At 31.4% G+C, this 16,470-nt stretch overlaps 1 protein-coding gene across 2 annotated transcripts in view; it reads right to left on the reverse strand.

Annotated features, from left to right (window-relative positions):
• The window catches only part of LOC113510433 (runt-related transcription factor 3), a 35,905-nt gene that overhangs the window by 8,085 nt on the left and 11,350 nt on the right, over positions 1–16,470 (reverse strand). The window contains exons 2-3 of one of the 2 annotated variants that reach the window (XM_052901012.1): positions 11,718–11,831; positions 30–131 (exon numbers count right to left, since the gene is read on the reverse strand). In XM_052901012.1, the coding sequence (XP_052756972.1) occupies positions 30–131; positions 11,718–11,831 (216 nt within the window). Of the gene's footprint in view, positions 1–29; positions 147–11,717; positions 11,832–16,470 lie in introns of both variants that reach the window. The other variant, XM_052901011.1, reaches the window with a different exon arrangement.

Raw genomic sequence — 16,470 nt, forward strand, 5'->3', positions numbered from 1 at the left:
TATTAATAAGGTAACAGATGGGTACTCACTTTGACAAGTAGTAATGGGCGGCATACGGAACCCGCCGAGGGGATCCGGCGGAAACGGGAAAGGTCGCTGTCCGAACGCGAAGTGAAACTGCTGCTGCTGCCCTAGGAGAGACAACACTACATCAGTACGATATTGGCTGCCCTTCACCAGTAGCATTCTTATCATATTTTTTTCTATTATTTACCTATTTGAAATAAACTCACCAACAGTATACATATTATATATAAATTAAGTTACATTTTTTTTATATCTGTATATATTATATATATATATATATATATATATATATATATATATATGTGTGTGTGTTCGTGTGTGAGTGCGTGCGTGCGTGCGTGAGTGCGCGCGTGCGTGTGTGTGTGTGTGAGTGTGTATTTAATTATTAGTGGATTTTGCTTGCAACTTCATATGCGTTAAAAGAAAAAAAACCAATTAAACCAACCATTTCTTGATGACGGTGTCAGTATAAAATATACACTTGATCAACAGACGGATGGTTGGTTGATATTTGAAGAGTTTTTATTTGCAGATACGGCAATTTTATAGTATTAAACTAAAATATGAATGTGAAGCAAGAAGAAACATAATCATAGAATGAAGACGAACAGACACTCGAGATGATTTTTTTGAAGGTTGAATAACTCTGAACATAACCAATAGTATTACATTATCTATGACATTACGAATATTGAACTGCAACTATGGTTTGTCGATAATAGCAGGTATCTATATCTGTTTTTCAGTTTGCTTACGATAATAGTTAGTCATATTTAGGTGCATCAATTCTCATTAAATTCATATTGAATCGACAACAAAAGCTTAAAAATAGTTCTGACTTTTTATAATAGTCTTTATTAATATAATGTGTATGTACTGGATATCGTATAATATATTTAAATTTATATATATTTCCGATGAAAAGTAAAATTTTTAAAGCACAATTTACCGATTTCCGTACACATCATGGCATTGAATGAAACTCTCTCAGGGAGTTGTCAACCCTCGTTCCCCCCACCGATTTGTCTGATACTCGATAATTCATTGACACTTGTGACACCCTCAATAGCACGTGTACCTACTCGTACATCTATCTGTGAGACGTACCTCGGGAGGGGTTCACTATTGAAATAAATTAAATGTACTTGAATTAGACATGTAAGGATTTTATAGTATGATGATAGTATGCTGCCAGATATTTTGTCAGTCCTCAATCAGAATCAGATTCTGGGTTCAAATTTTAATCGTGACGATTTTGAATTGATATTTTAGATTTCGAATCGAGTTTCAGCAATGATTGTTGTATCGCAAAATATTCTGTTATATTTAATTTTTTCCTAGTGTAATTCCCATGTTTGAGAATCAGAAAATTTATGTTAATATCAGTTATTTATTATTATTTTTCATCTGACTTCAAAAAGAAGGAGATTCCGAATTCGGTCGTATTTTGTTCATGTTTGTTACGTCATAACTGTGTCAGTTGGAAACCAATTTGAAAAAATCTTTTTTTTATCTGAAAGGACATATTGCAGATTGGCTCTATAGAAAATTTATCAAAATTAGTTCAGTAATTTCTTTTTAAACCAAAGTTCAGTATTTATTTTTAGACATAATTTCAATATCGGCAAGTCTTATTGGTTCCGATTAGTTACATATCCGTTGCTTTCCTTGTGTTCAACGTCCATCAGTCAGCAATAATGAGGGAGACTTTATATAAATTCATCTATATGGGCACCTTTGTCCCACTCGTGTTTCTACAAATAAAGCAGTAGTACTTGCGTGATTTTATTTCGCTTTGAAGAGTAGGACATAGTGGTATTATAGAGTCAAGAGACATAAGAACACCGTCTTCAGAAATTGCAACTCATGAAAAGTATTACGAATTGTACTCATTCTTTTCTTAAGAACTCTGTATCCTATAATTTAATACATTACTGTACAATAAAGTGTTACAAACAAACAAACGTACATCACATTATATTCCATGAATGAATGAATGAATAATAACTTTATTTGCTTAAATATAGGTTATATTTACAGGTTAAGTTATATATTAAAAGTATTTAATCTTAAAAAAGAATCTCTGAATTCTATTGTGTGGTGTACAAATATTAAATTTGGAACTTGTCTTTAAAATTTTACATTAAAATAGTCTTCACGTGAATAAAAATATTTCTCAGTAATCCAATTGGAAAGTTTTTCATTATGTCTTGTGTGTATTTTAAGGGACTTAATAACCCGGCCCACCACGCCGCCACCTATCTGGAATAATTGAAAGAATTTTAGTGAGCGTGACTTACTCAAGGCCTTTAACCATATTAATAATAAAATTATCATATAATCTTTACTTAATAATACTGATATAATAAAATGACACAATAACTAAAATTAAACAGAGGAAGACTTTGTACAAAAGTCGTTTCCTTGGACACCTCTATCCCATTCGTGTTTCTACCGTAAAGCAGTTGTTTGCATGACTGTGTTTCGGTTTAAAGGATGAGATATGGCAGTGAATATACAGGGTACAGAGGAATAATACATGAATCCTCAGGAATGGCAACGCATGGGGCGTATCATGGGCAAAACAGTATACTCTGTTATATCCATGGCACTGTTCATGTCTATAGGCGACAGTTAGCACTTTCCATCAGGTAAGCAGTTTGCTTTTTTGCCATTCTAAGTGACATAAAAATATATATAAAATAACAAATAATATAAGTTACGTAAAATAAGATATGCAAGTATATGAACGCCCACTAATTCCCTATTCCCATTCGCGATTCAGCACTTCCGAATTGTGTTACGTTACAATTGACGTCACTAATTAAGGTGCCTATACCTAGGCATGTGGCATGTCAATGGGTTAGTTTATTTTATGTTTACTAATGAAAATATTTATGAATAAAGTTTAATTGAATTACTGTGAGGGTTTTTGAAAATATGCGATCAGTGTCACATTCTATATAAGTGAAGAACTATAGAATTCTTATTTGAATCGAGTATAATCGTTTTTATTCGATTCATAAAAGGAGTATATTTTTTTTTTCAAATTTACGATTGTACGTAAAAGAGATTTATTCTGGTAATAAATATTATACTGTATAAGAAAAAACATGCTGCATTTATTAAAACTTAATTTAAATAAAATAATACATCGAGTCGAAGAGGAGTAATACATCGTATTTCAATGTCAATAATTGTAAAATATTAGTTTTTCATTTTAATAAAAATAATATATACTATGGAAATCTCTTCCACTGCATATTTGCGAAAGTTAATTGTAATCAAAAATATATTCAAGAGCAGATTAAAAGAACATCTTCTGTCCTCATAAACTTATTATGTCTGTGTATGTATATATATATATATATATATATATATATATATATATATATATATATATATATATATATATATATATATATATATATATATATATATATATATATATATATAAGTTATATTTATGTATTTTTAAATGTAAGTATATAAGTTTACATATTTATTTAATATAAATTATATGAATGTTTATAATAAAGTATAAATAAATATAGTATTGACATTCGGTCCGGAAGATTCTAATTGTCAATTTTTTTTTTAACAGTATATTTAAATTGTACCTAATCTGTTCTCTTATATTGTAAATTGTACATATATAAGAGAACAGATTTGGTTCCTTTATTTATGGTTCGTAATATGTTTGTACATGTATCTCTACATACGACATAATTTAATTTCATTCATGAAACACAAGAGGCTGAAGGGTTGTTTATGGAATATAAATTATTTTGTCGCTTTAATTTATCTCATCAATGTTGATGGATAAATTATGCATTTATTAAAATTTATTCGCATAAAATCGTAAGGAATGTTTTATGGATTATTTTTTTCATAAGTGAAACAAACAACGCAATGTAACTTATTTTTTATACTATTATTATTATAATTAAATTGACACTATTAGCAGTCACATCACACTTTGTTAAATGATGAAATTCATAAAATATAAACAAAAGCTAAATACTTTTTGTTAGTAAGAGCTTTAATTAATATCGATTGGTTATCTAAATAAGTAAAAAATAAATAAGTTCGATTAGTGACCTAACTTATTAACATTTTTAATAGTCTTAAATTTGATTAAAATTATTCACAAATAAAAATGGTCGAATAAGTACAATAAGTGGTAATTAGTTACGAAACAAAAATGTTTATTATGATCGTTAAAGCGTCATCCCACTGCTGGGCATAGATCATATCTCATGTAAGAAAATGATAAATATTAATCTTTAGTGTGTTTTTATTACCATTGTTTTACATTTTAGTATCTTACGACACCTTATAGATAAAATCAAATGACAGTAAGTACATTATGTTCTAACTTCGGCACCATATAGAGAAACAAATATGCTTAAAATTTTGTCAAATCGGTTTCGATATAATTAAAATTGACATACTGGATATCAACATGCGTCTCTCATTTATTTAATTACTACCCTCTTAATAATAGTCCCAGTATTCAGTGCAACGCAATTACTTTTCCATTTCAGTGGTACATACAAACGATTAAACGTAAAAATGTATAAATGTATGGACAAACACAATGAACGTTTTAAGCATTAAATTGACGAATGCACTCACACACACCTAAACGCTGTTTCACACTACTTATGCTAGTGTCCTAGGCAGTAATCATAACAATATAGAGCTATTTATAAAGAAAACAATATATTCTGTCTTATTCGTGTTTCTACCGTGATTGTCTTTGCATGGCTGTGTTTCAGTTTAAAGAGTGGGATATGGCAGTGAATTTACAGGGTACAAAGGAATAACACCTGAGTCCTCAGAAATGGCAACGCATGAGGGTATAATGGGCGAAACAGTGTACTCTGTACGTCCATGGTAGTGCTTATATCTATAGGCGACGATTATCACTCTCCATCAGGCGGGCCGTCAGCTTGTTTGCTATTTAAAGTTGCATAAAAAGAAAATTAAAAAGTTATACAAAAATTATAAGTGAATTATAAAGACACAATTTTGTGTCAGAAGGTAGAGATATTCCATTACTAAGCTGACTTTTGATAAATGGTTCTTCTCTAAAGATAACAACATATTGTTACATACTGTGACAATTATATGAAAGAAAAAACTAGCAGTTTATCCCTGCTTAATAAGAGTAGATAACTAACTTTTATGAAAATTAAACATAGCATATCATATAGAGGAAATAGATTTTAAAATCGATTTCTTTTATTTTTCTTTTCTCTTTATATTGTTAGTTTAATTATTACAACTAGGTAGTAAATATAAGAATCATTCTATTGATATGAACATTATTGGAAGACAATATTTACTACCATTATAAAAACAGTATAAAAAATTAATGCGAAATTAAATTCTATCAGTTGATAAAGTAATCATCGAAATTGCAGTAGAACTGGCTATGATATAAAATACTTAAAAAGTACACGAAAATACAATCGAATTGGGAACTCCTTCTATTAAGTGGGTAAAAAATTTTTAATATGCATCTTTTATTGACCTCCCTAAATTCTTAATGATCATGTTACATAACTAGCTCTCTAGACAAGTGGCAAGCGAATCCGTCGATGAAATCGACATCGCTAGCGAGTCCGTGAGATAGAATGAAATACCAACGTCGGATGTCTCATTCCAACTCACGAACTCGCTAGCGATGTCGATTCCATCGACGAATTCGATTGCCACTTATCTAGAAGGCCTGGTTATTGCTAGAAAGGGCATATTATCTACATATATTTGAGAATATACGAGTATATCTCATGAAATCACATCTGTAGCGTATTTACTAGTCCACCTAATTTTGAAAACATATATCGCATGGAATCGCGTTTGTCTCTCACCTACAACTCTGCACACACATGCTCAATTCCCGTGCAAAGGTTCCAGTATATAAATCAACAGCGCAACAATTACACACTTTCATGGCAAGTTGGAATTAGAAACTGTCATTTGCACCGTTCGAGGGGTCGTGGGTGTAGGGGGGCGATGGGAGGGAAAAATAGGGTGCGGCAAGGGCTACTGTGGACCTGATTAAAGGATTACACAGGGTGGTGTCCGGTCTAGTTAGATTTATTATGCCAAGTATCTGTAGTAGTTATCCCAGCTTTTCTGATTATAAATACGGTAAGATCTAATTCAAATTGGTTCCTTTAATCCTAGTTGCTAATTAATTATAGTTATATAATTATTAAAAAAAGTTCAAGAAAACACATAATAAAGGTTATAAAAATCTTAGTACATCGAGACGGAGCGTTAAAGTCCAAAGCGATTCAATAAAGACGGTTAGCAAATTTTTGTCTTACGTATGTTATTTCATATTATTTTATTTATATCTTATTAGAAAAATACTAATTGTAAATAAATAAAATTATGGTAGACGTAAAAAAAAATCGACTATAATGTAAAAGTGCGACACTAAAACATAGGGTTGTTAGTGGATACTCTGTCTTAAAGTTTCCTGATACTAATTTGTTAGTAATAAAAAAAAATCGAATAATATTACCATTAATATCCGCACTATTTATTAATGTAGTCGTGTGAAGTAAACAAATGTTAACCCGTAAACTGCAATAGCGCCGCCCGCGGGTGGTCTGTACCGTCGCACCCAAAATAGCCGACTATTGCTGCCTTAAGAAAAACATCGTTAATAGTCCAGCGATTAATAAATCGTAGTCGGCTACTGCGCAGCGCCGCTGTAAAACCAGCCACCCACCCAGAGAGTAAAAATAGTAGCAGGGGGGTAATATCCGCACTCACTATGTTATCCTATTACTCAGTTCTCATTTTACACCCTGAATACCTGCAGTTCATAATAACATCCTTAAATAGCACTGTCTTAATGATTTTTTTTTTGTTTCTGATTATTTTGACGCCTGCTAAAATTTTATTTTACTTTTGTACTTTATTGTACACACTAATAATACATAAAAATATGACAGAGGTAAGTAAATATACAAAGGCGAGTTCAACTCTACAAGAGTTAGAGTTCAGTAACCCCAGAGTGAAAAAGAGCATCAATGTCGTTAAAAATTAAACATGAAAATGTAATTCAAAATTATTTACAATTTTTTTTAAACTTAGTAAATAATTAAATTCAATTTGTTTCGAAATGTTTTCTTTGAAATTGTTTTTTCTCGGACATTGAATTAATAGCTTTATAAATGACATAAAATATACTTTCGTATATGCAGTTCTAGTAGATTATTAAGTAACTTCAGGATATTTAAAATTCCTTATGAGTTTTGATTTTATTCTGAGTGTATGTGAATCCTTATATTGCTTAATAATGGAGTCAAAGCGATAGCACTGGTAAATATTAGATATTTTATTCGTACTAAGCCACCAAGTCTAACGATTAACAACGCAATTTAAATAGTTAAGAGGACTCTGACGGTAACAAATGACAGGACAAGCGTCTCGTTCGACGCTCCTCCAAATCACACCTAATGCTCGATCAATCCTTCACGTGGAGAAATTAAAATAATTGCGAGCGCGGCGGGATAGTGCCGGCCTTTCAGACCCCCGCCGGCGATCTAAAGGGTTGAGTACCGTTCGCTGTACAGTCGATTTCTAATGGATTCATTTTTAATAAAGCGTAATGAATATGAAATATTACAAATGTGTTGTTACATCAAAATTAATATTTTTAAAAGTTTTTCATTCTTATTTTGGTAACATTGACTTTTCAATAACATGTTCCCAATAATAACTACGAGAAAAAAAAATGGGAAAAACATTATATTACCATAGTTAGATCACAACAAGAATTATTTTCACTATTGTTAGTGTAATATAAAATTCTTATATAATAGCTAATACATATATTGATATTATATGGATTAAAACACAACAGTAAATCTTAACCTTAATTAGATATTTAAATAATTTCCCACTGTTTATCAATGTGAAATGAAAGTTTTGGTATTCTGTTAATTTTACGCTAATAGCAGATATATATATTCTAATACTTTTAGTTATTATTCATATTAATGTAAATATATGTATAATTTGACGAATTTGTAATAAATAATAGAATAATATTTAGATTTTTTTATTTTATTTTTATAATACAACTTAGAATGGCAAGTTGACTGCTCACTTGATGGAAAGTGGTAACCGTCGTCTATAGATATGAACATTGCTAATAAACAAGTATTACAATATGCTGTTATTTCCGTATTTTATACTGTACAATTAATACTCCCCCAGAGGTATTTATTATAAATAAAAAAAAAAACACTAATAAAAATAGTTTAAAAGATAATATTTCTTTAAAATATGTTTTGCTATCTGTACACTAGCTCGCTAGACGAATGTGAGGGCACAAAGGAGGCTGCTGTAATGAATCGGTTGTTTAATTAATTAGTCAAGAAAGGGCCAAAGGGTGCGGGGGAGGGCTGTAACCCCTCACCGCGTGTGTGCATGTGCCCTGCATATTGATTTATTATGCCTCCAGCCTCTATACGGTGCGATAAATTATTTAATTCTAGTAAGTTCCGACGCGTGTTAACATGGAAATCTGAACGCTTCCATGTGATTAGATATTGGAGTAGTACGGGAGCCTGTGGTACAAGTATGTACGATGAACATTACGAAAAGTACAAATAAATATTTTGTTTATATGAATAAACAAAAATCATTCTACATGTCATGGTAGAGAAATTATAGGGTATGTCTTTACGAATAGCAATGCGTGGACATTGCTTTATATTTTGTGATACCCATGGTGCTGTTCATGTCTATGGGCGACGGTTATCAGCCTTTAACTGTCTATTTTTGAACATAAGCTCTTCTCTTGGTGGGTTTTGCCAGTAAATGCCATGGTTGGCAGGCGGATTGGCAACCGCAGTTAAGCTTTATAGATGGTTTAAAAGGGACGCTGCTTATCCTTCGTCCTCCCTTAGTCGCCTTTTACGACACCCACGGGAAAGGAAGGGGTGGTTTATTCTATACCGGGACTACAGGGCTACAAATGAGTGACGGTTATTACTTTACATGGGCTGTCATTTATTAGCCATCCTATATTTTTTAAAATATTACCATTGTGTAAAACATTCATCATGTTTGTAACTCCGCCAGTGTATACGATAAACGATATTTTATAAAAACTTGTTAAACAATTAACTGCTATATTAAACATTTTTTATTTCTATTATGATGTTATATATATGTTGAAATAATGTATATTAAATTATATCTACACTTAACTATTTTGCAGTTTATTCTTTAAACAAACGGAATCCTTTAACTTGTTAAATTCACGTGATGCGCATTTGTAAAGGTAAATTTTGCTAACAGCCTACTGGCAAATTATTAATAAATTACCTTCATTAGGGCGGTTGTTTTCAATGTTTTGCGGTTACGCTTGTTTGTGTTTGGAGTGTTTTGAAATTCGACCTTTGATGTTGTTGTTAGTGTTACGTAAATTATTACGAGAATAGAGATATTAATTTTATATAAAAGAAGTGTTCTATTATTATAACATTATTTCACCCTTAACTGTGTGTTATGTATATGTAATTTATTTTTCAATAGCTTGATCAGCTCGATGCAACGGAATTATAACGGATATTCCGAAAATTTTCAAGCAATTAGGATTCCCAAAGGCAGAGTTAAGCATTTTAATAATTCAGTATTTTTTTATGCTACTTAGAATAGTAAATAAACTGACGGTCCACTTGATGGAAAGTGGTAACCGTCACCTGTAGACATTAACAGTACCATGGACACAATATAGTATAATGTAACACCCATGATATGTTTTGGCATTCCTGAGGAATAAGGTGTTTCGTCCTTGTAACATGTATCTATCAGGTATCTGAAACTTTTTAACTTAATAATTAGGATTCCCAAAGGCCAAATATATTCCTAAATCTATATTGGAATCTAGTATTATTATAATATTTTTTAAATTACTGTACATATACAATATATTTTAAGGTATGTTTTGTTGTTTATATTATATGGACTTTTATTACGTTTTCTGTTTTTTTTTTTTTTTATTTTTATTTTATTTATCAAGAACAAGTAGACAGATCTTACAACGTTTATCCGTCATTATTATATTTGATAAATTCAAATCATTCAAAATTGGCTCAGCATTGGTAGTATTAACAAATTTACTTTTAATAATATTATAAAAATAAAGGCATATTTATAATTTTTTTTAAATAAATATTAAGTAATTTGTTTACTATTTAGTGGTAAACTTACATAAAATAAATATGTATAAAAAATAATAATTAATTATAGTATGTTAAAATAACGACAGAAATGTTAAAAGGAAATGATAAACTACACGACTATTATTAAAGGGACGATATGAACCAGAACATATAGACTAAATCCATTTATAAAAGATCGTCTCCTAGACGAAGGCAACCGATAATCGAACTCGGATAGAATCGAACCTCATTTCATTAAATTGAGCAATGCGTCACCAAAGCCGATTCTGTAAACGACGTTCAAACTATCAATCTATGTATTATGCAAACAAACTCTTCTGTGTGCTACTATTATGCTTAATTTACATTACGAAACTACATTTTATGATATTAATTTGACCTACATTTTCAGGTACCAACCTCTAATTTCATAATTAATGCATTAATACCAATAAATCAAAACTTTTTTTAACTAATTTCATTATCTAAATGTGACGTGAAATAAAAAATTTAAAACAATAGTTTCAATTATTTTTATTTAGAATAGAACAGAAAAAAACAGAGCAAAACAGAATAGAATATCCTTTATTGTCATTTAATATAACAAATTTGGTTTAATTTAATTACATTATTATTATTTTAATTTATATTTCTTTTATAATATAAAATTGATTTTAGTATGTCTTTTCTTACATCAATAAATTATTAAAATAAAAAAAAAAATTATAAGAACTTGGATTATGGCATTTTATACAGTAATTTATCTGTCTTTTACAACTTTTGTGGTATAGCTATAAATGTTTGCAAGTATTTGATTGGATTGCGTTATATTTTAAATAAATTTCATGCTAAACTATGAGTAGCATCAGATATTCATAAGAAATAATAATACTATTATTGATAGCACCTAGATAGTATAGTGATTACGTACTATTACTGATAGTACCTAATCACTAGCATCGGGGGGAAAGGGATTGTTAGTAATGGGGACTAAGAATCCCATTGCTAGCAATATACCCAACCAGGTCGCCCTCTTCGCGGTTCCCTCTGGAAACTATCATGGTTAATTCCTGATGAATTCATCATGATGGGCCAACTGGCCTGTTTTCTTTCCCATCTGTCACCCTTCACTGGTGCTCCGCTGGCGTATCCCGTTAGCGCGGGCGGGGTTACCATTTCATTTTCACGCATAAAAAAAAATCACATGCATCAGAAAATTACAGGGCTATTCCCATGAACAGCCCTGTAATATATATATCCATATATACGAGACGGTTACCACTTCTCATCAGGTTAGCCGTCAATTTATTTTCATTCATTATTCGCGATACAGTTTTATACTTAGGCAGATATCATCGTTTTTCAATAATATTGTAATCAATATTTTTGTTCCAAATAAATAATAAAAAAAAAAAAAAATTTATTAATTCCAGGTTGCATAAAATAAAAACAAATAATGCAATAAGAAAAAACAGTAGCAATACTAACTGGTTTTGGACCGTGGCTCCCTGGGCCCGTCGACTGTCACCTTAATAGCCTTGTTGTACGTGGTGACCTGCGGTGGCGTCGTTGATATCGTTATCGTTAACGTAAACGATTTTCCTGCAACAATTATAAAAACAATTTAGTTATTCTATATTAAAAACTTCGGTAGCCCGATGGTGGATAAATGCATCATCATCATCATATCAGCTTTTAACTGTCCACTGCTAAACTTTCCTTTCCTAGGAGGCTTTACCAGTAGTTGCCACGCTTGGTAGGCGGATTGGCACTGCAGTTAGACTTTGAAAATGTTTTAAGAGGGACGCTGCTACCCTCTTAGTCACCTTTTACGACACTCACGAGAAAGAAAGGGGTGGCCTATTCTATGCCAGGACCACACGGAAAAACAGTGGATACACTGCTTTGCGTAAATGAGATCTCGGATTAGAGTTCCGGTCGGGCTAATTTTTTAAATATTCTTTTCCGAATTGACTCGAGTCTGGGTGTTCTAGTTGTGCTTTCCAATGTTTGCTATATAAGGTAGGGTTCTAGGTTTCTAGCTTGAGAATCAGGAAAATTGGTGTAACTATGTGGTACTTTTATAATAAATAACACTAATCAATGACAAACAATGGTGATAAATAGCGGAATGAATTATATAAATGACTAGGATTGTATAAAATTTCTTATGAAATGTTTATAATAATGGGTAGTAAGGTTAAAGGTCTAGATCTTAGGGAATAGAAAACTACGAAGAAAAGCATTTTGAAATTCAACTGAATAGGAAAAATAGTTTACGTGTGAGTACTATCGCTGTATTCGATTGAATCATCAGTATATACTCAATCTCTCAATCTCTTTTGGAAATAAGCTCGCCTTTGTGCACGTTTATCTTTGTTTTTTTTCTATTTCAATAACCTTTTGTGTACAATAAAGAATATATATTTAGTAAGAATATGGGAACGACATTGAGGAAAGTGTCTATATATTGATAAAATAATTATAAATATTACTTCAGAATTGGCTAGATTGCTGTAAAATATGCTTATAAAAAATACAGGCGAATTAAGAAAACGCTCTTCCTTTGTAAAGTTTTATAATGAAGATTTCGCCTTGACTCGGTCGATCTCCGGAAGTTAAGATATCGAATGAAATTCACTTTGTCACCCTTTTTATTAGTGCCTATTATACAACATAACAAACTTTTATCAATGCTGTAATTTATTTTTAGTTGAAAGGGCTTGTGAAAACATGAATGCACTGTTATTAATAAAAACGAAAAATATTTGCACAAACTTTTTACTTAAAGTGAACGCAAGCCATAAATTCGTTTTGTGGTCGCAACTCTTTTCGACTGCGTTTTTTGTAGTTTGATTTTGATCGCTTGTTCGAAAAGTTAAAATTTATTGCCCGGTTCGTTTTCAATTTGGGTGTCCAATGAAATTTGTTCTCTTCCGCGGTATACAATCTATCCAACGCGACAGAAATAATTGTCTATCAAAACTGGAATTTCATTCCTCCACTCACCCGTGCTTCCTATAGTCGTATAGAAGTAGCTACATCAATACCAAACACTTTATGTTTTGCTGATATCATGGCGGGATATTAATTACCGTTACAAATGCACAACAGTTTTTTTTTGTATACAGACAAAAACATGTACTCGAAATGAAACAATCTCATTCAAATGTGGAGAGCATAAAAGAGCATCCTATCCCGCAACATATCAGAGCGCGTCACAAACAACGGAGCGGCCACTTCATCACGGCGTAACGCTGCCAATAAAAAAAAACATTTCCATCTGCGGAAAAACCACAGTTAATATTAAATGACCGTCCGTCAAAGCTGTATTGTAGAGAGCTTTGCCGACCACTCGCTGCGGGATGCAGCCAATACCGATTCCGCGATTTTTCCAGCGGCCCCCACACCCGCACCCTCGGGGAGGTGGGAGAGTGACATGTGAGCTTTAATGGGGTCTGGACGCTGGCTACACGCGAAAAAACTGAAAAAAGGCCTCATTCATACGTGATTTCATGTATAGGCTACTTTGGGCTCGGCGGTGAGGCTCGTTAAAAATGGAGGGCGAACACGCGGCCAGCTTGTTGTGGCCTATCGGAGTTTATTAACGTGGCCGGAGAAGCGCTTACAGTGTTCACACTTGTTTTCGCTTTTGGGGTTAACTCAATGTCACTCAGGTAATCATTATCCAACATGTGTGATGTTTGATTAATGTATCAAACTCTGATGAGGATTTAATGAATATATGGCGATAGAGATATTCCTTTTTCTTTTGATTTCATTGATTAATTAATGAAGTCCGAGTCAATCTTTTATGTTATTATTTAATAATAACGATAATAAAGTCTACGTGGTCAATATATGTTTTATATAGTAAAAATAACATAAGTTATATAAATACATAGTTTTTGTAACTCAATTGTGTCAAAAAATTTTATACAAAAATGAAATTCATAAACATAAACTAAGGAATTATTTTTTGATTAAAAAAAATAATTAAGAAGGGAAGGGTTTTTACCTAAAGGGTTTTTTTATCATGCAATATTTATCAAAATACGATTTGTATGTTTTAATAATATATATTTCTAAACAATTTATTAATTATTGATTTATCAAATCTTAGATACAATAGTCAGGTCGATCTCCAAGCGGATCCCCTGGAAACTATTTGTCATCATCATCAGTATTCCAGCCATTATCCGTCCACTATACATAGGCCATAAAGAACAGTCCTGGTCTTGGAAACTACTGTGAGTGATTAATTTCTAGTAAATCTGATATCATCTTTATCTTTATCTAGCTTACTTAATCAATAACGCTGGCGATATTGATATATAATTCTATTTAATTCATTAGAAATACACTCAGTATACCTATAATTAAATACTAAGACATTACACCTTCAACTAACAATTCTAAAGCCGATTAAAAACTCAGTTTTCGTAAGGTGAGTGATGTACCGATTCGGTGCCAGTCGCGGCACGCCACGGCTCATGTAGTTCAGCGCCTAAATAAATAACCCCTAGTTAATGCCCCTGGCTCACGATACGTTTTTATGAGCTCACAATTTCCGCACTCACCGTGACAAGGCAAATGAGTGACGTGAACGCTTTGTAGAGCTTGGGACGATTACACGATTAACGTTCTGAAGAAATAGCGGTGGCGGACTTTTTTTTAGTACAATAAGTATTTTTGTGTACCAATTTATTACAGATCTATCCAGAATGTCATAAATGTTCTGACTGACAATTATTTTCATTACCTCAGCCAATATCTATCTCCACCATCCATTGACAATTACTTTTAATAGCATAAATAAATAATCGTATTTGTTCTATAAATGAATCAATAGCACCATATAATACTACTGTCGTTGGTACTCACACACACTCATACAAGTTGTCCTTTTTTTCGAGAATTTTAATTAATGTTTTTACTTTTTGGTAATATAAAAAAATCTAGGAAAAAGATTTTTTCAAACCTTATTAATGTTAAGTAATAGGTTACGATAATTCCCATACTGTATATATGTAGAAATAAGTTTTAATAAAAAATATTGAATTTTCTAATTAAAAAATTATCAAATATTTAATTACTATCATAGAATATGGAATGGCTTGTTAAAAATGTGGTAACTTTATAAAAATGTGAATATCACTGTAACGTCCATACATGATTATCAATCATCTGTCATTACTGTCCACTACTGAACGTAGGCCTCTCACAAAGACTGTCATAAGGAAAAGCACTGACGTACGTTTCCACTTTTCAGAACTAAAGTGTTGTACCTCTGAACCGTACTGTAATCCGTAATTAACAACGACATAGGGATTGTTAGTACTAGCACAGGTGCCAGACTGTAGTCAGTTGTATGAATAGAGGACTCTACACTACCTACTCATTCATTCCACTTCACTAGCACATCTCAATTTGTACCAATAGCAAATATGGACAAGTCTAAAAATGTTTCGATATCATTTTTTTATTAATATTTGTTTAAAAAATTTAATAGAGATATTTATAACTTATATAACAAAATATATTGCTAATTTTAATATATTGTTAGTTATTGTAGCAAGCAACAACTAGCAATGTATTATAGGCACCAATAACAATTAAGACGCCAGTGCACATTTCATATGGAAATACGGCAAGACCCTTTAAAGATCAAAAGTTCGCTTGGATAATTCACCGCTTGTTTCGAACTTATTTACTTGAAAACATATTATTATTAGCTATGTACTGTTCCTCTGACATAAAAAATATCTTATTTGTTAAAATGGATATTTTTTGGATGGAGGGATTGAAAATATTTCATTTCTTAAACCAAATTTTTAAATACATTCAGTTATTTAAGCATAATTAAGTAACAAAAATTAAAAGGTTACGAGTTTTCACATCCAAGATTTATGATGGCAGGATTAATATAATTCTATATTATGTTATTAAAAATACATTATACATTTTTTTACAACACGTGGCAAACGCACAAGAGGCTCACCTGATGGTAAGTGACTACCGTAATATATAAGCATTCCCAACACCAGAGGAAAAATAAATGCGTTTCGGCCTTTTTAGAAAGAGTAAGCTCTTTTTTTAAAGACTTCACTTTACATGTAAATAAACTAAGGAGCAAATTAGATCTTTTTATTCTCATGAAGTTTTTTTGCATTCTAGTTGTTATTTTATGTAACTTCATTTTTAATAATGTTATAGGTATAAATTTGTTTAAAAAACAGTA

The sequence above is a fragment of the Galleria mellonella genome, unplaced genomic scaffold (assembly GCF_026898425.1).
Source record: "Galleria mellonella isolate WM207_F2 unplaced genomic scaffold, CSIRO_AGI_GalMel_v1 utg74, whole genome shotgun sequence".
In the NCBI taxonomy this organism is placed as follows: domain Eukaryota; kingdom Metazoa; phylum Arthropoda; class Insecta; order Lepidoptera; family Pyralidae; genus Galleria; species Galleria mellonella.